At 39.1% G+C, this 24,235-nt stretch overlaps 1 protein-coding gene across 1 annotated transcript; it reads left to right on the top strand.

Annotated features, from left to right (window-relative positions):
- The first annotated feature begins 1,828 nt into the window (after positions 1–1,828).
- Positions 1,829–19,385, top strand: LOC132357072 (G2/mitotic-specific cyclin-B3-like). Its single transcript, XM_059910383.1, is given in 9 exon segments — positions 1,829–1,924; positions 4,562–4,645; positions 9,477–9,574; positions 15,174–15,488; positions 15,645–16,770; positions 16,773–17,621; positions 17,623–17,849; positions 17,955–18,360; positions 19,275–19,385. Coding segments are annotated over 9 exon segments (3,312 nt in total).
- Positions 19,386–24,235: the final 4,850 nt, after the last annotated feature.

The following is a 24,235-nucleotide window of genomic DNA, read 5'->3' as shown; positions in this document are numbered from 1 at the left end:
CCCAGTTGCTTCTTAAAAAAAAGTCTGTGTTCTAACTCCTCATTACTCCTCATACTACCACACTATGGCCTTTCAATTTGGGCTGTGGGCTATTTTGGAGTCTTTTTTGCATACAATCAGAGAGACTTCATGGTATTTTAGAAAAGAGCCCTGGAAAGAGCTGGGTATTCTATGCTGCTTAATAATTTGTCCTGTGTAGTAAGTCACTTAACTCATCTGGGACTATAAAATGGAAAGAATTGTACTTGCCCTGCTTACCCTCACAGTTTTGTTGGGAGGATTAACTGACATAGTAAATGTGAAGGCACATACTTGTACTGACTTTTCCTTGCCAACAAAATGTTTAATATTCTCCATCCAAAGCAAAGCCCAAGTTAGCCTTTCTTCTTTCTTAAACCTTCCCCTCAAACTGCAGTCTCCTCTGCAGTCTTACCAGCGTGGCCCCAGCCTAGCTTGCAGCCTCTTTCTAACTCCTCCCCAACGCATTCTTTATACTCCACACTCCAGGCAAGTTTGGATGTTCCCAGACTTGCTGTGCTCTGCATGTTCAAGCCTCCGCCTAGGCTCAGGCTTTCTTTGCCTGGAAAGCTCCCCTGTCTACTTGGGAACCTTTTTGTCGTTTAAGTCCAGATGGAATCTCCCACAAGATTACTGACTTTCCATTATGTTTCTAAAGTACTTTTTATCTACCATTTTTAAATCATTTGTCATATTTTTATGTTACTGTTAGAGCTGTGCCTGTGAATACTTCTAGGGTAAGATACATGATTTATTTGTGTTTGTATCTCCATTGCCTGAAGTATCTGGTGCATTGCCTTTAGGGTCTCTCTTATGGAAGCCTGTTCTTTGTCAAATGCAGTTGATCTTGGACACTGAATATGGGTGTGGTTGGAAGGGCAGTTGTATTTGAGTGGGAAGGGTCTCTTGGATATCCAAGAGCTGATTCCTCCTAATTATGTATTTGCTTGTAAGATACATAAGTATATCATACTATTGGGAACTCACAAACTAAAAGAAATTTAAGGAATGTAGAATGGGATCCCACACTGAGATGGGGTGAAGGTAGGACTCTCCCAAGGTCTGTAATGACTGTTAAATTTTTATGTCAAGTGATTTTCAACAAGTTAGTTCCTTCTGCTGTTATCTTTTGATTTTATTTTATTTTTTTCTTACTGGGTGTCTGGAACTGGATTACAGTTTCTTGATTGAATGCAGCCTTTGAATACCCTCTGGCCTATTGTGCATACGTGTGTGTGTGTGTGTGTGTGTGTGTGTGTGTGTGTGTGCAGTGTATTCTTTTGCCTTCTCTGTAGCATCATTATAATTGCTGTGGCCAGGACCCCATGCCTTTTAAAGAACATTAACCCTACCAGCGAGCCTCCATACTATATGATCTGTCATGTTCTTGATTATTTTCAATGCAAAACTGTTAATTTGTCCCCAGTGTTCCTAGGCTAAACTAGGGGCTAGGCCACAGTCCCAGTGCCCACAGGGGGTGGCAGGCACTGTACTGAGCTTTTTACATAGAGTATCTCATTTAATTTGAACAGTGCCCTGCAGAGGTACGTATACTTATCTCCATTTTACAGATGAGATAACTGAAGCCTAGGGAGTTTAAGTCACTTGCCCATGGTTAAGTGTGGTAGAACCAAGATTTGAGCCCAGATCTGCTTAAATCAAAGTATGTTTTCTCCTAGGGATGCTATAGAGAGACTGGGTTTTCTCAAGGATCTCCAGAGAATTCTGATATTTCTGGTGAATGGTGTTTTAAAGAGTCCTTTTCTGATTGCAGCCCTGCCTTGGATAGATGCTGCTGAATCCATAAGAAATGCCACTGCCACTACCACCCCAGCGCTCCAGACGTGAGACTAAGAAATCTCAGTCCAGCAAAATTGTGCCCAGTGATCATGGCCCATCTGAAAAGGTTAGAGCAAGCTGTCCCTCCCAACAGTGTTTCAAATAAGCTCTTCCTGCGTTTGTTCAGTCCCTATCCTCATCCCTACATCTTTTGAACTATGTGTGGTTTAATCTGAGAAAGTGGGAAAGGGTGGCAGACCTTGTAGTTGGAGAAGACCAGCAAATTAGGACTTAGGGAGAAAGTGTCAACTCTTCTTTCCCGTAAATGCATGGCTAAGATGAAGGCCGTTCTCCATAACCTTCAAAAGCAAAAAATACTCAGTTCTCATTAGTGATCACATCTATACTCTTACTTTCTCTGAGATGCTCAAAGCACCTTGCCAGGTGGCTGCTTGGTACATCCTGGGGAGAGTATGAAGATTAGGTCAACAAACGTATTATAATGCTTTTTACAGCTATTAAATTTGAAGAATGGGCCCATTTTGAGCCTGCTGTTTTGACCTTGTGGATAGTTTGTCATTCCGACCCTGGACCCTGCGATGTTCTATGTTCCTTATCATTCATATTTTAATCAGAATTTTACTAACCTGATGAATTGTCATTAAGAGAGTATTTCCTGGAGCAAACATCATTAGGCCAATTTATTTTCCTTGATTGGTTTTCTCTCAGCACAGATAAACACTTTCTAATCATTTTCATTTTTGTCTCACTGAAATGATTTTCTTAGAGGGGCCAAATGTGTTTTTCCTATGTAAATTTGGCAAGAAAGATTTGATACATTGATCAGATTTTTGTCCATATCAAATTTTCTGATTAGAGTTCTGCCACTGTAAGTTTTCTTTTGTGGCCGTTATTTTTCCAAATCCAACTCTCTCAGGGCACATTTTGCAAATATAAATTTTATTGAGTTCAGTTTTACCCATTGATTTTATTTGGGGCTGGTTATTTCTACCAGTAATATTAAGTAGGAATTGGATAACAGGCCAACAGTTAATTTCGTAGCCAATTTGAGAGAAAATACTAATTTATTTTTGCTAATTATTTCCACTAGGATTATTTATCATGAACTAGATAAGAGACTAATAGTTTACTTATTTCTTAGCTTAATCAATTAAAAAACAGAAGTAATTCTTCTCAGCTCTTTCAGGATTGCTCCACTGTGCTAGATTGTTCTATTGTAATATGAATCCAGTTCTCTAAATTTCTAATCACTTACTGTGTCATGTACTAACTGTCCATGATGTAAATAGAGAACAGGGAAAATAAATGGTCGGACCTCAATGTTCTGCTTCATATTATTAACAACTCTCTGACATAGGTAGGGCAGGGTTCTCACTTCATAAAGGAAATCTGATACTTAGGAGACTTTCACCAAATAAAAACTGTTAGGGAACAGAAAAGCCCTACAGCGTGATTTACCTTAACCTCTAACCCCACAGAGATAGTCTTGCTCATTTGGGAGTGGGGTAAGGCATGTGTAGATAAACACTACCTAGAAAGGAAACTCCCTTTGATCCAAAATATTCACCCTTCCTCCTTTCCCCCATCTCTCCCTTGTATACACTAAAAGGGATTAATATGAATTACCAAACTCCTTTCTTAAAGTACAGAATTTTCCCTATGAGGTTTAAAAACATATTGGACTATATACTTTTAAAATACTATTTCTGCCCGTTTACAGTTTATATAGATTTTTTAAAAACATGTTTTCTCGGGCTTCCTTGGTGGCGCAGTGGTTAAGAATCCGCCTGCCAATGCAGGGGACACGGGTTCGAGCCCTGGTCTGGGAAGATCCCACATGCCGCGGAGCAACTAAGCCCGTGCGCCACAACTTCTGAGCCTGCGCTCTAGAGTCCGCGAGCCACAACTACTGAGCCCACGTGCCACAACTACTGAAGCCCGCGTGCCTACAGCCCGTGCTCCGCAACAAGAGAAGCCACCGCAATGAGAAGCCCGCGCACTGCAACAAAGAGTAGCCCCCGCTCGCCACAACTAGAGAAAGCCCGCGGCACAGCAATGAAGACCCAATGCAGCCAAAAATAAATAAATAAAATAAATAAATTTATTTAAAAAAAAAAAAAAACATGTTTTCTCTTATTTGATCCTCAAATGAGGTAGGTCATTATCCCAATTTTACTGATGAGGAAATTGAGTCTCAGAAACTAAGTGACTTGTGCGAGGTCAATAGCTAATAAAGAGCTGATCCTGGGTCAGTATCTACGTACGTGTGTTATTGTCCTTATTGAGAATGTCTTAAATCAACTACTTAACATAAGAGACACTTAAGTTTTGTTAAATTATTGAACTAATTTACCTGGGAACATCCATATTAAAGGAATGAGTGGGAGTTGCAGGGTGGTGGGCGTGGTGATGGTTAATCTTGGCTAGTATAGCCATAAATATGAGAGGAGTAAGAGAGAAAATTAGCTTCACCAAGCTAGTTTGCTCATTCTGAGAGTTACACTGACAGTCATCTTTTCTCCTCCCAGCCTTGTCCCTATCATCAATGATTATCTCCTTCAGGGACTCTCTAAGCAGTGGGTGCCAAAATTTCCTTTTGTTGTAGTTTATTGGGGTTTATTATAGGCGTCTGCAGTTGCTTGGAGATTCAGCCATTCCCCGCCTGAGCCCCAAAGATGACCTGAAGTCCCTGAAAAGACTGCTCACAATTGGATATACGCATTTACCTCTTTTACTTTTTTAGAGAGAGAATTACCAAGCAAAGATATCTCCATCTTCACCTCAGGGACCACTGAAAAAGAGGTCAGCTTTTGAAGATCTCACCAACGTGAGTATGCCAGTCCAATCCTCTGCCATGGTGTCGCATAAGGTTTAGACAACCTCTTCCTTGAGGGACCTTTCCAGTTTACCAAACTCTGACCCTCTCTAGAATGTTGAGAGCCAATTTTATTTGGAATCAATGACCCAATTTCAGAAACTGCAGTGGCTCTTCTGCTGGCACATACCATCTGGATTAATTGATGGAGCTCTCTGGAAGCAGCAGAGTGATTATGAGATACGACATTGTAGACAAATATGAGAACTTTGGGATCTTGCATTTAGATAAAGTCCAGAGGTGGCTCAGCTGGTTGCGTAGGCCTTGGAGGCAAGTACTCTGGTAGATTCATTGTAGTCTAGGGCAGTGTTCATCAATTCAAGCACTGTGGGCATTTTGAACAGGAAAGTTTTTCTATTGTGTACGACTGACTTCAGCCAGCATTCCTGGTCCCTAGCATTAAGTTCCAGCAGCACCCCAGTCATAGTGACAATCAAAAATGTCCTCTGATGTACAGAACCATTGATGACCACAGTTCCATGATCTGGTTTTCAACTATGGAGATCTAGAAACTCAGTTTTGGTTAGAATTCTTGAGTTCACTTCCAAGTTACCTCCCTTCTGGTGTTATTAAGGCGCCAGCTAAGAAAATCAAATTTACTAGTTAGAAAGTTACTAACTGAATATAGAATTGAGTCAGAGGTAATCTTTGGTCTTAGAAAATAATAGTAACTGATGTCTCCTGAGTGTTTACCACGTGTCAGGCACTATTCTAAGCATTTTTCCCTGTATCCACTCACTTAATCCTCATAAAATCCTTTGAGGCAGATACTATAATTATCTCCACTTCACAGATAAAGACTTGCCCAGTGTTGGTTTTGAAGTCTGTTTCATCTAGGATACAGAGAACCCTAGTGAACCCTATCCTGCCCTCTATAATAGTGTCCTTCTGTGGCTACCAGAATTCTTACATCTGCTAGATAATATTTTACCCCCTTGGGCAGGATTGGATAAGCATTGGCAAAGTTCTCCCCTTTGTATCTCTGTTCTTTAGATGCTATGTGACCACCTTTGTGCTAAAACAGTCTTTTCCCCATGCAGATTACAACATGTATGATTGTGTTACAGCTTCCTGCATAATCAGATTTACTCTAGATTGGTTGAAAGAGCTACCTCCCACACAGACCTGTAAGGTTAGATTCATTTCCTGACTTATTTAACCATGGCTCTAGAAACTTGGTTGAAATAAGGTAGCCACACAAATCAGGAGCAGATGCAGCCCATCTTAATGTAGCTTCCCTTGGCCTCCAGAGTCCCTGATGGGAGTCCAGTGACACTGTGCAAAGCAAAGTCTAACCACATATGAAAAACTTTCCTGCCATGTCTCAGTCCTTTTTTTGTCGTGAAGTTTATATCATCATTCATAGAGAACAAACACAAATAAATTAATAGGAAACACATGCTAGGACCCTCCTGATTCTCCAACTGAATTCAACATCTGTTAGGCCACATACCTGTCCAGGGTTGGGGAAGCAAGGCATCCCTGAGCAGTATCTCTGCCTCTAGCTTTTCAGAAGCTCAGAAAGCCCGTATCCCTTTTGCGTTCAAGTTCTGGTCACCTTGAATGGTCTTTGGTGCTTTCCAGACAAAGTTCCATCATTACAGTGTACCTAAGCCATTCCAGGGTTGGGCATTTCTGCAGACGTCTGAGCTCATTTCTTTGAGGGTTGAGGACTCCTTTCTCTCTGAACTTTGGGGATTCCCTTTATGACGATTTGCTTCTTCCTGTCAGTATTACTTCATTTACATGTCCCCATATCTGTCTTCTCCTCAACATTCACCACAGTGAGGTCCTGGCTTGCCAAAAGAGCTGATCTGTTTTAATTAGTTAGTCTGCTGTGAGTGTTCTTTTTCCCCCTCTCCTTTATCCTTTCAGCATGGGAAGGACTTTTGATTTGTTAGAGCTGGTCCAAAGCCAGTGGATGAGGAGATAAAGTCTATTTCCTAAATTATTTTTTGTCAGTAGGATTGTCATCTCTATTTTCCTATTTTTTGGTGAAAGAATTATGGGGAGATACTGGTAAAGGTCCCCTTGAGCTTAGATCTGAAAATATTAGTGCTTTGAACCTTCACACATGGCAAGTTGAAAGTTTCACCCTGGGGATTAGGGTCTCCACCTCTCTCCTGCCAAGAATGCACATCTTTTCCAATTCTGGATCTCAGCTGGACACACAAGGAGTCTGTAAAACTTTAGGTGAAATTAAAATGCAAACTGTGTCAAGCTCTTTGAAGAGCAGAAGTGGACAACAACTAAGAAAGAATTCCCTGTTGGATTGTAGTTGCTTATTATGATACGATGATACAAAGGCATAATTCTTTTATACTTCATTTGGAAATAATTTCAAATTTATAAAAAGTTGCAAAAATAAAAAACAGTACAAAGAACACACATATGCTGTTTACCTAGATTCACGTATTACTAACATTTTATCCTATCTGCTTACATACATCATGGTCCTTTACCATGAAATACTTAGGGTATTTCAGCGTATATAGAGAAAGAGTCTCTATATACTATTTCTCCTCAGAGAAATAGTCTTATATAAACACAGTGCAGTCAACAACTTTATAAATTTACACTGATATAGTGTTTTTATGTAATCTGTTGTCCATATTCCAATTTTTTTCCGTTGACTTTGTAAAGTCAATGTTATAAGCATTTTTCCCCCTCCAGTAAAGGATCCAGTCTAGGGTCGTTTACTTGTCATGTCTCTAGCTTCTTTTAATCTGGAACACTTCCATAGCCTTTCTTTGTTTTTTATGATATTTTTGAAGAATACAGTCCGACCCAACCCCCCATTTTAAAAATAGAACATTCCTCATTTTGTGTTTGTCTGATGTTTCCATGTGATTAGATTGATGTTATATACGCTTGGCTGGAGTATTGTGTAGGTGATGTTCTGTCCTTAGAGTATCACATCTGGAGGCACACGACATCCATCTGTCCCTCATTGGTGAGGTTAATTTTGATCACCCAGTCAAGATGTTGTCTGGCTTCTCCGCTGTATAATTACTGTTTATTTTTTTTCCTCTTGCAACTAATAATCTGTGGGACACACTCTTAAGAGCCTCCAAATAGCCACTCTTCATCAAAATGTCCCCTAGATTTAGCATTCATTGATGATTTTTGCCTAACACAATCTTTATGATGATTTTTCCAACTCTAGCACTTGTTCCCCATTTACCAGTCTACAAGCAGAGGCCTCCCTTCTTCCCTGTTTATTTATTATTGGTATAGACTTATGAATTCCTATTTTTTCAGTGGTTTGTTGTTCAGTATTGTATTTTATTATTTTGGTGCTCAAATTGTCCCAGATTTGGTCACTAGGGTCCCCTTTAATCTGACTACTGTGTCTTTGTGACATACTATCATCATTGTTTTGAGCATTTTCTTTCCAGCATAACAGGAGGTTCCAGGATGTTCTTGTACCTATTTTATTGCCGTGGAGTCAACCATTTCTGTGAAGAATTCCTGTTCCTTTTAGTGGGGAATGGTATTAGAGACCAAGATCTCAGTGCTAGGTGTGCTACTGGGGTGTCTGCCTTTTCTGCCCTTTCTGCAGACAGAGTTAGGAAATGTCTGCATCTATATATACATATAGATACACACATATCTGTACTTAAACATATCTATATATACACATATATCTATATATACAAATACATACACTCCTGTATACTCAGATGTATATACACATATACCTATTTAAGAAATCATGAGTCCACACAGCTCCCATTCCAAAACGTACAGGGTTCTTTCTTGTATTCCTCAATCCGTGTTTATATGTTCCTTCTCTACAATGAGAACCATGGTTCCCAAGATCATCAACACATTTACTCAATACTATAATACATCTAAAAGAGTTTCAGAATTACTTCTTTCACACCACCATAATAAATACACCTACTAAAAAGAGTTCCAGATTTATTTGCAATATTCTCCACCATCCCACAAACGCATCCTGACTGAGGATGTATATGGTGAGGGTGTATAGTCTGTGTTTACTTGGATTAGTTGTTTATTATCTTGTATTTTACTTGGATTAGTTGTTTATTATCTTGTATTTCCTTCTGTTTTCTTTCTTTTGTCCTTCAGTGTGGTTATGGTATTTATTTGGAATATAATTAGATTCAGTTTGTTTCATTTTAAAGGCATAACCTTTAAGATTATTTTTATTGACATTATTCACAGTCCCATGATCTCTTCTACTGTTTAATAGAATTAGTCATGATTAGAGTTTCTGGTGGAGCTCCCCAGAGCCCCATGTTAAATAAATATCCCCTCAGTGAGATGGGATAGATGTATCACAGGTAGTGTTGTATTAGAGGTCTATCCTGAAAAGCTAGTTGATCTTGGTATACTCAGGCAGCAAAGCCAGTTATATTGCCTTTTCCCCCCTCTAAATATCTTATGGGGTCAAAATGGAATGTGATGTTTACAAAACATCTTTTTGAGAATTTGCCAGCCAGTATACCTGACATTGGAGATCAGAACTACATCATATGTATCTTGAAATCACTTAGGGCTGCTATTTAGCTAATATGCACCAGGACTACTGTACTGCCAGCTTCCATCATGACTAGTTGGCACCAGTACCATACTGGTTGTAAGATGTTTTGATCAATGTTCCTGGGAACACCCAAACAAGGTGTCCAGGGTGTGGATGTGTGTCAGGACCTTCCTATGAGAACCACCTATTGGGTAATTTGAGGTTCTCTCTCTCTCTCCATTTCCTTGCTTCCTCCTCCAGACCAGCCCCCCCACCTTTTTTTTTTTCTTGCAGGCTTCTCAAAGTCAACCTGCCAAGCCCAAGAAGGAAGCCAGTAATGAGTTTGTTAAAGATGTTTCCAAGAAGATAAACAGGAACACACCTGCTCATGGGTGAGTACGAGGGGACTCAGATGTCATTGTTTTATATGGTAAAGGAGAGGGTGTGACATCCTTTTGACTGCCTTTTGTCCCCATTGAGAACATTTTTAGTGAGCTACAGTGGTGAGTACTACATTAACTCTGGGTGCTTAGATGGACTAAATTGCTGAAGAATTACAGGCCTCATCTCACCACCACCCCCAATCTTTCTCTCTCCCTCTCTCTGCCCCCCTCCCTCCCTCTCCCCCTCTGTCACCCACCTACATGGTGTGTTCATATTGAAAGAGCTGTTGTCATTGAGGAATTTGCCAAAAGGTCTTGTGCTCATCTTTTCTCTATTTTAGTACTTCAGTCCTTGACTGAGCTACTCTGTGGTTGAGAGTGTGGAGGCAACTTAACTTTTCAGGGGATTCTCAGCAGCTGGCTGATAGCTTGCCAGTCTGCTTATCCCATTAGAACCCTTAGGGGGAGGTTTGTTCCTTGCTACTGTAGAGAAATTACTATCTCCTTAGGCCAAAAATGTGTGTTTTCCAGCTGTTATAGGGAACTGATCACAGGTTCTGCAAGTAGATAGGAGTATTCTCATCTAGGATCGGGAAAAGGATTTACTCCTAGGAAAATTTCTATTAGAAGAAGAGTTATAAAGTGGAGTGAGACCTTTTTATATCCTCTCCTCATTCCAGTGGGAATTACTTCTTTCTGGAAGACTAGAATAGATCAGCTAGATAGCTATAACCTGGCTAAGCATGGGTTCCAAATGGTAAGGGGAAAAGTTTGGGGAACTCCAAAAAATTAACATGCCAGGTCCACAGGACACTTTGCTAATTACCCAGCAGAAAGAAATCATACAAGAAGATTAGCATTTAGCCCTACTCAGTTTCTTGCTGAAATGAAATTCCTGGGATTTGCGTGTGTATTTTGACCTTAATTCCCTGTGTTATTTTCTTTTGAATTTCTTTCACCATTCTGACTTTAGCAGGGAAATCCTCACAAAATGCCATAAACATTCTTGTCCTCATTCAGAGTTCAGTGAAATGGACCCTAATAATAGTGCTAGAGCTAATAGCTAACATCTATTGAGAGTTTACTGTAATCACACATTATTCTAAGTGGTTTTTTTTTTTGGTAACAGCTTTATTAGGATATAATTCACATACACAATTCACCCTCTTAAAATGTACAATTCAGTGGTTTTTAGTATATTCACAGAGTTATGCAGCCATCACCACAGTGAATTTTAGCATATTTTCATCAATCCCAAAAGGAACTCTACCTTTAGCTGCCACCTCTCAGTCCTCCCTACCTGTAGGCAACCACTAGTCTACTCTCTGTCTCTATAGATTTATCCATACTGGACGTTTCCCAGAAATGGAATTGTACAATGTATCGTCTTTTGTATCTGGCTTCTTTCACTCAGCATAATGTTTAAGGGTTCATCCATGTTGTAGCAGGTATCAGTACTTCATCCTCTTTTATTGCCAAATAATATTCCATTGTATGGATGTACCATATTTTGTCTATCCATTCATCAGTTGATGAATGTTTGAATTGTTTCCACCTTTTGGTTATTGTGAATAGTGCTGCTATGAACACCTGTGTACAAGTTTTTGTTTGAACACCTGTTTTTAATTCTTTTGCATATGTAACTAGAAATGTAATTGCTGGGTCATATGGTAATTCTATGTTGAACTCATTGAGGAACTGCCAAACTGTATTCCATAGTGGTTACACTATCTTACATTCCTACCAGCAGTGGATGAGGGTTTTGAATTTTCCACATCCTTGCCATTTTCTGGGAGGTTTTTTTGTTTGTTTGTTTTTTGTTTTTTTAACGGCCATTCTAGTGAGTGTGGGATGGTATCTCATTGTGGTTTAGATTTGCAGTTCTCTGATGACTAATGATTTGGGAATCTTTCATGTGCTTATTGGCCACTTGCATATCTTCTTTGGAGGAATGTCTATTCAGATCCTTTGCTGATTTAAAATATTTGGTTATTGATCTTTTTATTATTGAGTTGTAAGAATTCTTTATATAGTTTAGATACAAGTCCCTGATCAGATATATGATTAGCAAGTATTTTTCCTCCATTCTGTAGGTCTTTTCATTTTCTTCTTGGTGTTCCTTGAGGCATAAATGTTTTTAATTGTAATGAAATCCAATTTATTTTTTTTTGTTGTTGCTTATGCTTTTGGTATCATAATCTAAGAAACCATTGCCAAATCCAAGGTTATGAACATTTACTTTTAAGATTTTTTTCTTTTTAGAGTTTTAAAGTTTTAGCTCTTAACTTAGATTGTTGATCCATTTTGAGTTAATTTTTATTGTTGGTGTATGTTAGGGGTCTAACTTCATTGTTTTGCATGTATTGATAGATATCCAGTTGCCGCGGCACCATTTATTGAAAAGACTAATCTTTCTCCACTTAATTGTCTTGGCACCCTTGTTGAAAATCAGCTGACTGTAAATGTGTTTATTTCTGAACTCTCAATTTTATTCCATTGACCTACATGTCTTTCATTATGCCAGTACTATGCTATCTTGATTATTGTTGTTCTGTAGTGTGTTTTGAAATTGGGAAGTGTGATTCCTCCAACTTTGTTCCTCTTTTTCAAGATTGTTTTGGCTCTTCTGGGTTCCCTGCAATTCCATATAAATTTTAGAATCAGCTTGTCAATTTCTACTAATAAGCCAGCTGGGATTCTTATAGAAGTTGCCTTGAACCTGTAAGTCAATTTGGGGAGTATTACCATCTTAATACTAAGTCTTCCAATCCAGGAACATGGGATGTCTTTTCATTTATTTAGATCTTTAATTTCTTTTAACATTTTTTTGTAGTTTTCAGAGTATAAATTTCTTACCTCTTTTGTTAAATTTATTTCTAAGCATTTTATTCTTCTTGATTCTATTGTAAATGAAATTGTTTTCATAATTTCATTTTCATGTTGTTCATTGCAAGGATATAGAAATACATGTGATTTCTGTATATTGATCTTGAATCATAGAACTTTGCTGAACTTGTATATTAGTTCTAATAGTATTTGTGTGTGGGTTCCTTAGGATTTTCTATGTATAAGGCTATGTCATCTGCTGACATAAGTAGTTTTACTTCTTCCTTTCCAATTTGGATCCCTTTTATTTTATTTTCTTGCCTAATTGCCCTGGCTAGAACCTTTAGTACTGTGTTGAATAGAAGTGTTCAGAGTTGAACATCCTTACCATCCAAGAGTTGAATGACCGACTTATTCTGGTTTTCCTAGGACTTTCCCAGTTTTAACATTGAAAGTCTTGCATCCCAGGAACCCTCTCAGTCCTAGACAAACAAGAACAGTTGGTCACTCTATTGAGGAAGCCTACTCTGATCACCCCAGGCTTTAGATATCATAGACACTAAATACCTACTTCCTATACCAGTGTTTTTTAAGAGATGGATTTGGAGAAGCAGGCAGGAGCAAGATCACCAGGGCCTTATGGACCATGGCAAAGAGTTTGTACTTTATTCAAAGAACAGAGGGGTTCAGTTCTAAAGCATCAGCAATGCTATATTAGTTATTCACTACTACATGACAAATCCTCCACCCCCCAAAAAGAGAGTTGGACATCCTTGTGTTCTCCTTGATCTTAGGAGGAAAACATCAGTCTTTTACAATTAGCTATGATACTAGCTTTGGGTTTTTCATAGATGTTCTTTCATAGTTAAGGAATCTCCTTTCTAGTCCTAGTTTGTTGAGTGCTTTTATCATGAAAAGGTATTGAATTTTGTCAAATGATTTTTCTAGATCTATTGAGATGGTCATGTAGCTTTCGTTTTTATTCCATTAATATGGTGTGATAACATGAATTGATTTTCAGATGTTAAACTAATTTTGCATTCCTGGGATAAATCCTAGTTGGTCACAGTGTATAATCCTTTTATATACTGCTGGATTTGGTTTGCAAGTGTTTTGTGGAGGATTTTTGCATCTGTGTTCATAAGATGTATCAGACTTGAGTTTTCTTCTGATGTCTTTGTTTTTGGTATCAGAATAATATTGGCCTCATAGAATGACTTGGGAACTATTCTTACCTCTTCCTGAGTTCATGAAATGTTGGTATTAGTTCTTCTTTAAATGTTTGGTAGAATTCATCAGTGAAGGCATCTGGGCTTAGATTTTTCTTTGTGGGTAGTTTTTGATTATTAATTCAGTGTCTTTACTTGTTATAGCTCTGTTCAGATTTTCTGTTTTTGAGTCTGTTTTGGTAGTTTGTATCTCCCTAAGAATTTGTCCATTTTGTCTAAATTATCTGATTTATTGGCATGTAATTGTTCTCACAATGATTTAAGTGTTTTTATGCATATCAATTGCTCAAATCTTTACAATAATTCTATAGAGGAGGTAATATTATGACCCTCATTTTACAGGTGAAAAAAGTGAAGCATAGAGCATTAACTTGCCCAAGGTCACCCAGCCAGTAAATGGAGGAGCCAGGGTTTGGATCCAGGCAGTCTAGACTCAGAATGCATGCTCTATCATAACTAGACTATCTGAAGACTACTTCTAAAAGTTCTCATCAGGAGGCACCTGGAACCTATCTGGTCAGATGGAACCTTTTGAGGCACTTTCTTTTCTTTTTTTAACAATTCAGTAATTAAAAAAAAAATTATATTTATAGAGTTGTATAGCCATCACCACCATCTAATTTTAGAACTTTTTCAGCACCCCCTTGCCAAGAAACTCATACCCATAGTCCCTTCTCTTTCCCAGTCCCTTTCTACCCTCCTCCCTACCCCTTCCCAGCTTCAGGTAACCACCAACCTATTTTCTGTTATGGATATATCTCTGTGGATATGTCTCCTCTGGATGTTTCATATAAAAGGAATCATATAATATCTAGTCTTTTGAAGGTACTTACTCTTGTTCAGACTGATCGTATTTACCTTTAATTCTCTCCCTTTTCTTATTCTGATTTCTAGTTATCCAGAGATTTGGTCACACCAGGTTAGTCACTCTGATTGGATATGCAGTCCTATTCAAAACAAAGCTTTGCATCTGACACATGTGAACAAATGTTTAGTTTGGTCTTTTTTATTATCTCCACTAGGAAAACATCTTGTAAATAGCCTAGAGTGAAAGGAATATGGTTAGATACCATGAACGTTAAGTACCAGCCCAACTCTCTCTTATAAGCCTTTTATAAGCCTCTCTCTTATAATCCTCTCTCATAAGCCTTCAAACAATATTAATTTCAACCTGAATTTTATCAGATACCTGGTACTGATAGACAAAGACAAATAAATGCAGCTAGTGAGGGAGACATATATAAGCCAATCACTCATACAATGTGGTAAGTATTATAATAAAAGCCTTTGTATATAAATAAAGTTAATAAATCATATATGAGAAAGCATAAATAACATGATTTCAGGGAAAATTTTTTAGAAAAGTATAGGGACCTAGGTCATAGAAACTATACTGTGTGCTACTTAGTTGATTTACTATGGTACCCATTGATTTTTACCCTCTAGTCTGTCTCTTGGGGTTGAAGCCCTTTCCACTTCCATACATTTAGTAAGTATAGTGACAAAACAAGATGGTAAGTGAGGATTCTAGGAACTACATTCTTCTTACCCAGACATTGTTTCCTTTACAGGTATAAGCTGGAACTCTCACCAGTAGTAGTCTCAACCACCATCGTACCAAATATTATAGATAAACCGCTCATTCTGGAGATACCTACCAGCTCCAAGACACCCACTACTGAGGAGGCATCTCTTTTCAAAAAGCCATTCATTTTAAAAGAGGAACCCACTACTGAGGATACAATCCTCATCAAGAGGTCATTAAAGAAGAGCACAAATCAGGGGAAGGTGTCCCTCTTGGAGAAGCCACTATCCTTGCAGGAGGAGACTGACAGTGATGTTGTAGAGCCAATGACTTTTGGGAAGAAGCATAAAACTGAGAAGGCAGCCATCAACAAGGGTACATTATCTTTAAAGAATATGTGCACACATCAGGGGAAGCAGTCCTACACGAGGGAGGAGTTGGCCTTGCAGGACATCAATGTTGAAGAGGATTCTTTCTTTATGGAGCCCACGAACTTTAGGAAGAAGCCTAAAACTGAGGAGGCAACCCCCACCAAGAAGCTGTTATCTTTAAAGAAAAAGTGTACCACTCAGGGGAAGGTGTCCTGTATGAAGAAGCCACTAGTATTGCAGAAGATCACCTCTGAAGAGAAGTCACTCGCTAAGGAGCTGTTGTCTTTTAAGAGAAAGCCTACCACTGAGAAGGAGTGCCTTTTCCAGGAACTATCTGCATTGCCAAAGAAGCACACCACTGAACAAGAGGTGTCCATCTTGAAGAAATCATTGGCCTTGCAGGAGAAGATCAACACTGAAGAGGATTCCATCTTTAAGGAATCATTGGCTTTTAAGAAACAACCTACCACAACAGAGACAACCCTCACCACAAGGCCATTATCTTTAAAGAAGAAGTGCACTACTCAGGGGAAGATAGCCCACTTGAAGAAGCCATTAGTATTGCAGAAGACCATCTCTGGAGAGAAGGCACTCATTAAGGAGTCATTGTCCTTTAAAAAGAAGCCTACCACTAAGGAGGAGTCCCTCTTCCAGGAGCTATCTGTGTCACAAGAGAAGCACACCACTGATGGGGTGGTTACCCTTTTGAAGAAGCCAGGGGCGTTGCAGGAGAAAAAGGATGGTGAAGATGAATTTCTTATGGACCCAATTTCCTTGAAGAAGAAGCATACTACTAAGGAGGCAACCCTTTCCAAGAAGCCATTACCTTTAAAGAAGAAGCGTACCACTCAGGGGAAGAGGTACCGCTTGAAGAAGCCACTAGTATTACAGAAGACCACCTCTGAAGAGAAGTCACTCATTAAGGAGCCGTTATCCCTTAAGAAGAAACCTACCCCTAAGGAGTCCCTTTTCCAAGAGCCATCAGCATTGCAGGAGAAGCACACCACTCAGGAGGAGGTGTCCATCTTGGAGAAGCCGTTGGTCTTGCAAAAGACTCCAACTGAGGAGTCCCTTTTAAAGGAGGCTTTGGCTTTTAACAAGAAGCATACCATTGAGGAGGCAACCTCCTCTAATAAGCTGTTATCTTTAAAGAAAAAGTGTACCAGTCAGGGTAAGATGTCCTGTTTGACCAAGCCACTAGTATTGCAGATCATTTCTGAAGAGAAGTCACTCATTAAGGAGCCATTATCCTTTAAAAAAAAAAGCCTGCCACTGAGGAGGAGTCCCTCTTGAAGAAACCATCTGCACTGCAAGAGAAGCACACCATTCAGGGGGATTTGGCCCTCTTGAAGAAGCTATGGGCACTGCAGGAGAATATAGACAGTAAAGATGAATTTCTTATGGAGCCAGTGTCATTTAGGAAGAAACATACCACAGATGTGGCAGTCTCTACCAAGGAGTCATTATCTATAAAGAAGAAAAAGTGTACCACTCAAATGATGATGCCTATCTTCCAAGAACAGTTGGACTTGCAGAATATGATTGGTGAAGGTAAGGACTCCTCCTTTATGGAGCCAATGTCATTTAGGAAGAAGTCTTCAACTGATGAGGCAATTCTTACCAAGACACCGGTATCTTTAAAAAAGAGGCAAATCACTCAGGGGAAGACGTTCCTCTTAAAGAAGTCACTGGTCATAGAGAAGACTACCTCTGAAGAGGAGTCACTCTTTAAGGAGCTGTTGCCCTTTAAAAAGAAGTCTACAACTGAAGAGGAGTTCCTCTTCCAGGATCCATCGGTACTGAAAGAGAGACACACCACTCTGCAAGAGGTGTCCCTCTCAAAGAAGCCATTGGCCTTGCAGGAGAATATCACCACTGAAGAAGAATCATATATTAAGGAGCAATTGACCTTGGAGGAGAGGTCTACCACTGAGGAGGAATTCCCCTTTCAGGAGCCATTTTCATTGCATGTTAAACCTACCAACAAAGATGAGTCCCTCTTCAGGAAGTCTTTTGCCTTGCAGAATAAGACTGATAACAAAGAGGACTCCTTGAAGGCACTGTTGGCTTTGCAGGAGAAAACCACCACTGAAGAGGAATTCCTTTTTCAAGAAACCATTGGTTCTGAAGGAAGAGCTCTCCACTGAGGTGACAGTGAGCATAGAGGGGCAATTATCTTTAAAGAAGAAGCCCACTGCTCAGGGGGAGGTGTTCCTCTTGAAAAAGCAGTTGGCCTTGCAAGAAAACATCACCAGTGAAGAGGAGTCCCTTATTAAGCAGCCACAGGCCTTGCAGGAGAAGCCCAGCATTGAAAAGGAGACCATCCTGAGGGAGTCCTTGACCTTGCAGGAGAATCTCACAACTGAGGAGGAGGCTATCCTGAAGGAGCCCCTGGCCTTGCAGGAGAATCCCAGCATTGAGAAGGAAATCATCTTGAGGGAGTCCTTGGCCTTGCAGGAGAAGCCCACGAGTGAGAAAGAGACCCTCTTCGAGGAGCCCTTGGCCTTGCAGGAGAATCCCACAATTGAGGAGGAGGCTATCCTGAAGGAGCCCTTGGCCTTGCAGGAGAAGCCCAGCAGTGAGAAAGACTTGTCTTCCAAGGAGCCATTGGCCTTGCAAAAGAATCTCACTCACAAAGAAGACACATTTCTCAAAGATTTCATCAACCTCCAAGTTGAAACCAGCCCACATGTGTCCACCACTGCCCCTGACTCTAGAACAGGCTTGTCCAGCACTGTCACCGTGTCCAGTGTGGGCAAGTTCAGTACCACAAGCCAGTCCAGTACTTGTGAATCCAGTTCCCATAAACCTTTCTCATCTCAGGACAAGAGATCAGAGAAGGAGGTATTCTGCTTTCTTTCTTCTTAAATTAGATGAAGTGTTCTTTGTTGTCCTGGAGGTGGCTGCTAGCAAAGAGATTTTTTTTGCCTTCCTAAGCAATTGGTATTAAATCAAGTTGGCCTTGTAGAATCTCTTGACTTCGTGATTGGCGTAGTGATGTACCTGAGCAATTAGAAAGTACTTATTCCAGGAATACCCCCAAGGGTCTGGAATACTGTGTGTGTGTGTGTGTGTGTAAATATACATACATATATATATATATATATATATATATGTATGTATGTATGTATGTATGTATGTATATATACGCTTTTCAGTAGTGGTTAGACAATTTCTTTCAGGAAATTGCCTTTCTTAGTGATTGCAATCTGCATTACATTGGACCTTAGCCAAAGATGGGTTAAGTTCACAGAGGCATCTTCCAAGGAAGATGGTTTTTAAGTTGTAAATTGGAAGGACTAAGGGATGAGATTTGGCAAGCAGGAGAAGAAAGACCCCTCTTGTAGGCAGAACAACCTGGTTAAAGGTGTAGAAGGGAGGAAAAGGCTAACAGGAAGATGAACTGGGCCAGATCAAAGCACTGAGACATAACAAGGGACCTAAGAAGACAGGTGACACAATTTGAAAGAGTAAGACAAGAATGTCTTTCTTGGAGAATCTTGAGCTTACCTGTAAAAATAGTGTCTGGTTCTTAGGGCAGAGCAGGTGTGTACAGGAGGACTAAGCATTTCTTGGTTACTCAACAGTATGAGGATTACAGGACCAAGGGGTGCTCTGTTATGGCCCAGGACATATAAGGCTTGAGGAACCTTAGGAGAAGATGACAGTGGGAAGAAAGGAGTCATTTTTTATGTATGTGTGCTAAGCTTTTCTTGGAATCTTTCTCTTAATATGTCTTTCTGGTGATTTCCAAGCAGATGACCCCACTGGAGGATGTTGACAAGGACCACAGTGATCCATTTTTCAACTCAATATATATTAAGGATATCTTCAGTTACATGAAGGAGAGAGAGGTGTGTAGGTGGTGAGGGTGAGGGGCAATGATTTCCAGTTCTCATTTTCTCATCACACATCCTTCAAATGCACGTTTAAAGGGGAGGTAATATTTGAACATCAGCAAAGCATGAAAATGTCATCTTATGGAAATGATGCAAAATAGTAAATTAGATAAGAGTAGAATTTGAGTAAATCTTAAATAAGTAAAATTGATCACAAAGATTGCTGATCATTACCAAGCAAGAAAGAGATTTCTAGTAGACTGCCAGTGGACTTTGTTCTGATCAATATTTCTATAAGTGATGTAGATGAGAACAGAGAAGATCATCTCATCAAATTCACAGATGGCATGAAACTGGGAGTAGGGATAGGAAATAAATGGATAACAGATAAAATATCTCTAGCAGCTGGAATGATGAACTGAATCTTTTTTTAAAAGAACTTTTGTTATTATTTTTATTGCACAAAATTCCCATTTATTATAGCAAAGTAAGAAATTATAATTACTTATGATCCCACAACCTACAAACAGTGTTAACATTTGTGTGTGTTTATTATCTCCCGCTTTTTTTTTTTAACATCTTTATTGGAGTATAATTGCTTTACATTGTTTTGTTAGTTGCTGCTGTATAACAAAGTGAATCAGCTATATGTATACATATATCCCCATATCCCCTCCCTCTTGCATCTCCCTCCCACCCTCCCTATCCCACCCCTCTAGGTGGTCACAAAGCATTGAGCTGATCTCCCTGTGCAATGCAGCTGCTTCCCACTAGTTATCTGTTTTACATATGGTAGTGTATATATGTCAATGCCGCTCTCTCACTTCGTCTCAGCTTACCCTTCCCCCTCCCCGTGTCCTCAAGTCCATTCTCTACGTCTGCATCTTTATTCCTGTCCTGCCCCTAGGTTCTTCAGAACCATTTTTTTTTAAGATTCCATATATATGTTTTAGCATATGGTATTTTTTTTTCTCTTTTTGTCCTTTGTAACATTTTGGGATTGACTTTTATCACTCACCATAATTCCCTTGAGATCTGTCCAAGTTGTGTGTATCAATAGTTCATTCCTTTTTATTGCTGAGTAGTATTCCATGGTATGGATGTACCAAGGTTTGTTTAACCCTTCACCCATTGAAGGCCATTTGGGTTGTTTCCAGTTTCTGAGACTGTGAAAAGAACATCTATAAACATTAATTTACAGAGTTTTATGTGAGTATAAGTTTTCATTCCTAACATCAATACCCAGGAGTGGGATTGCTGTGTCATATGATAAATGTATGTTTAACTTAATGAGAAAGTGCTACAGAGTGACCGTATCATCTTGCACTCTCACCTGCAATGTATGAGAGTTCTAGTTGCTCTGCATTCCTGGTCAGCACTGGGTTTTTTTTTTTTTTTTTTTAAACTTTAGCCATATAGATGTGTAGAGGAATCTCACCATAGTTCTAATTTGCATTTGCCAATGATGTTGAACATCATACTTGTCATCTGTATATCCTCTTTGATGAAGTGTCTGTGTCTTTTGCCCAGTTTTAAATTGGGTAGTTTATTTTCTTTGTGTCAAGTTATGAGAGTTCTTTACATGTTCTGGATACAAATCCTTTGTTGGATGTGTGATTTACAAATATATCCTACCAGTCTGTAGTCTTTTGATTCTATTATCTGTGTCTTTCACAGAGCAAAAATTTCTAATTTTGATAGTCCAGTTTTTCAATGTTTTCTTTATGGATTGCAATTTTTGTGTCATGTCTAAGAACTCTGCTTAAACCTAGGTCATGAATATTTTCTCCCATATTTTATCTAAAAGTTTTATAGCTTTAACATTAAATCTATAATCCATTTTGAGTTAATTTTTGTATAAGGTATACAGGTTTTGAAGTCAAGTTTCATTGTTTTGCATATGGATGTTTAATTGTTCTAATACCATTTGTGGAAAAATATACTTTCTCCACTAAATTGCTTTTGCACCTTTGCCAAAAATCTGTTTGCCTTATTTGTGTGGGTCTATTTCTATACTTATTTTTATATGCTGTTTCATTGATCTGTGTCTATCCCTTTGCCAGTATCGCAGCCTTTATTTCTATAGTTTTATAGTAAGTCTTAAAACGAGGTGACATGATTCTTCCAACTCTATTCTGTCTTTTTTTTCAAAATTGTTTTAGCTATTCTAGTGTCTTAGCCTTTCTAGACAAATTTTAGAATCAGTTTGTCTATATCTACTAAAAAATCCTGCTGAGGGTTTCATTGGAATTGAATTACATCTTGTGCAGAAAAGAGTTAACATAACAGGCATGATGCTGCTAGCCTTAGAAAGGCCTGTTTGCAAGGTTGCCCTTTGGCTGGCATCTGGGAACTTGATTGGTAAGCAGTTCCCTACACTGCTGTAAAATTCCCCCCTAATGATAACTGTGCCTAAACTCTTTGTGCAAACAATATGGTTTATTCTGAACACCTGCTTTCCTTCTGCGAGTCTGGAATTTTGGTCCATGTTAGGCAGAGTGTTTATGTGACCAGCTCCCAGTAAAATGTTAAGCACTGAGTCATTAATGAGCTTCCCTGTTACACAACACTTTACACGTATTGTTCCATCTTATTGCTGGAGGAATTAACTGCATCCTGAGAGACTCTGTGGGAATAGGACTCTTGGAAGCTGGCTTCTGGTTTTCACCAATTTTTGCCCATGCTCCTTTTCTCTTTGCTTTGTATATTTTGCTATAATAAATCATAGCCATGAGTGTGACTATGTGCTGAGTCCTGTGAGTCATCCTAGGAATCATTGTACCTGGGGGTGGCCTTGGGGACCCCCAATACACATCTATAGGTGAATTTGAATAGAATCAACATTTTTTTCTATGTTGAATCTTCCAACCCATGAACCATGAATGTAGTTCATGTATTTAGATTTTCTTTGATTTTTTTAAAAGAACCATACAGATCCTGTACATGTTTTGTTAGATTTATACCAAAATATTTTCTTTTTTTGTAGCTATTGTAAATGGTATTTAAAAATTTTTTTGGTTTCCATTTGTACAGTGCCAATATGAAATATTGATATTTGTGTGTTGACCTTGTATTCTATGATCTTGCTAAAACTCACTTATTAATTCTTAGGAGTTCTTTTTTTGGTAGATTTCTTGAAGTTATCTACATAGACAATTATGTCATTTGCAAATGGAGATAGTTTGACCCCTTTCCAGTCTGTATACTTTTAACTTCATTTATGTGTTTTATTGCACTGTGCAGGACTTCGTTATGATGTTGATAGGATCAGTAAGAGTGGACAGCCTTGCCTTGTCCCCGATCTTCGGAATAAAGCAGTTAATCTTTCACCATTAGTATGATCTTAACTGTAGAGTTTTTGTCGCTACCTTTTATCATGTTGAGAAATTTACTTTCCATTCTTAGTTTGGTGATATATATTTATCATGACAATGTTAAACTTGTCAAATGCTTTTTTCCTGCATCTATTGATAAGATTTTTTTTTGGCTTTAGCCTGTTGATGTGGTGGATTACATTGATTTTTAAATACTGAAGCAGGCTCATATTCCTGGGATAAACTCCACTTCATTCTGGCATATTATCCTTATATATTGCAAAGCTTATTTGCTAATATTTTGTTGAGGATTTTTGCATCTATGTTTATGATGGATGTTGGTCTGTAGTGTTCTTTTATAAAATATTTTTGTACTATCTTTTTCTGGTTTTGGTATGAGAATGATAGTGGCTTTTTAAAATAATTTGGGGAAACAGGGGCACCTGCCACACCATCCTCCTCCCGGGGGGCGCCTTCTCCTTCCAGTACGACTGTCCACTCCATTTCACTGGCTGGTTCTCTGAACTAGCTGTGTGGCTGACAGGGTCTTGGTACTCCAGCCTGGTGTCAGGCCTGAGCCTCTGAGGCGGGAGAGCCGAGTTCAGGACACTGGACCACCAGAGACCTCCTGGCCCCACATAATATCAGTCGGCAAGAGCTCTCCCAGAGATCTCTGTCTCAAAGCGTGCACCACCCAATGGCCAGCAAGCTCCAGTACTGGACGCCCCATGCCAAACAACTAGCAAGACAGGAACACAACCCCACCCATTAGCAGAGAAGCTGCCTAAAATCATACTAAGTTCACAGACACCCCAAAACACACCACTAGACGTGGCCCAGCCTGCCAGAAAGACAAGATCCAGCATCATCCACCAGAACACAGGCACCAGTCCCCTCCACCAGGAAGCCTACACAACCCACTGAAACAACCTTAGCCACTGGGGGCAGACACCAAAAACAACGGGAACTACGAACCTGCAGCCTGCAAAAAGGAGACCCCAAACACAGTAAGTTAAACAAAATGAGAAGACAGAGAAATATGCAGCAGATGAAGGAGCAAGGTAAAAACCCACCAGACCAAAGAAATGAAGAGGAAATAGACAGTCTACCTGAAAAAGAATTCAGAGTAATGATAGTAAAGAGGATCCAAAATCTTGGCAATAGAATGGAGAAAATACAAGAAACATTTAACAAGGACCTAGAAGAACTAAAGAGCAAACAATGATGAACAACAAAATAAATGAAATTAAAAATTCTCTAGAAGGAATCAATAGCAGAATAACTGAGGCAGAAGAACGGATAAGTGACCTGGAAGATAAAATAGAGGAAATAACTACAGCAGAGCAGAATAAAGAAAAAAGAATGAAAAGAATTGAGGACAGTCTCAGAGACCTCTGGAACAACATTAAACACACCAACATTTGAATTATAGGGGTCCCAGAAGAAGAAGAGAAAAAGAAAGGGACTGAGAAAATATTTGAAGAGATTATAGTTGAAAACTTCCCTAACATGGGAAAAGAAATAGTCAATCACGTCTAGAAAGCGCAGAGAGTCCCATACAGGATA

This window comes from Balaenoptera ricei, chromosome X, assembly GCF_028023285.1.
Source record: "Balaenoptera ricei isolate mBalRic1 chromosome X, mBalRic1.hap2, whole genome shotgun sequence".
Classification (NCBI taxonomy): domain Eukaryota; kingdom Metazoa; phylum Chordata; class Mammalia; order Artiodactyla; family Balaenopteridae; genus Balaenoptera; species Balaenoptera ricei.
This window is presented reverse-complemented; position numbering and strand designations above follow the sequence as displayed.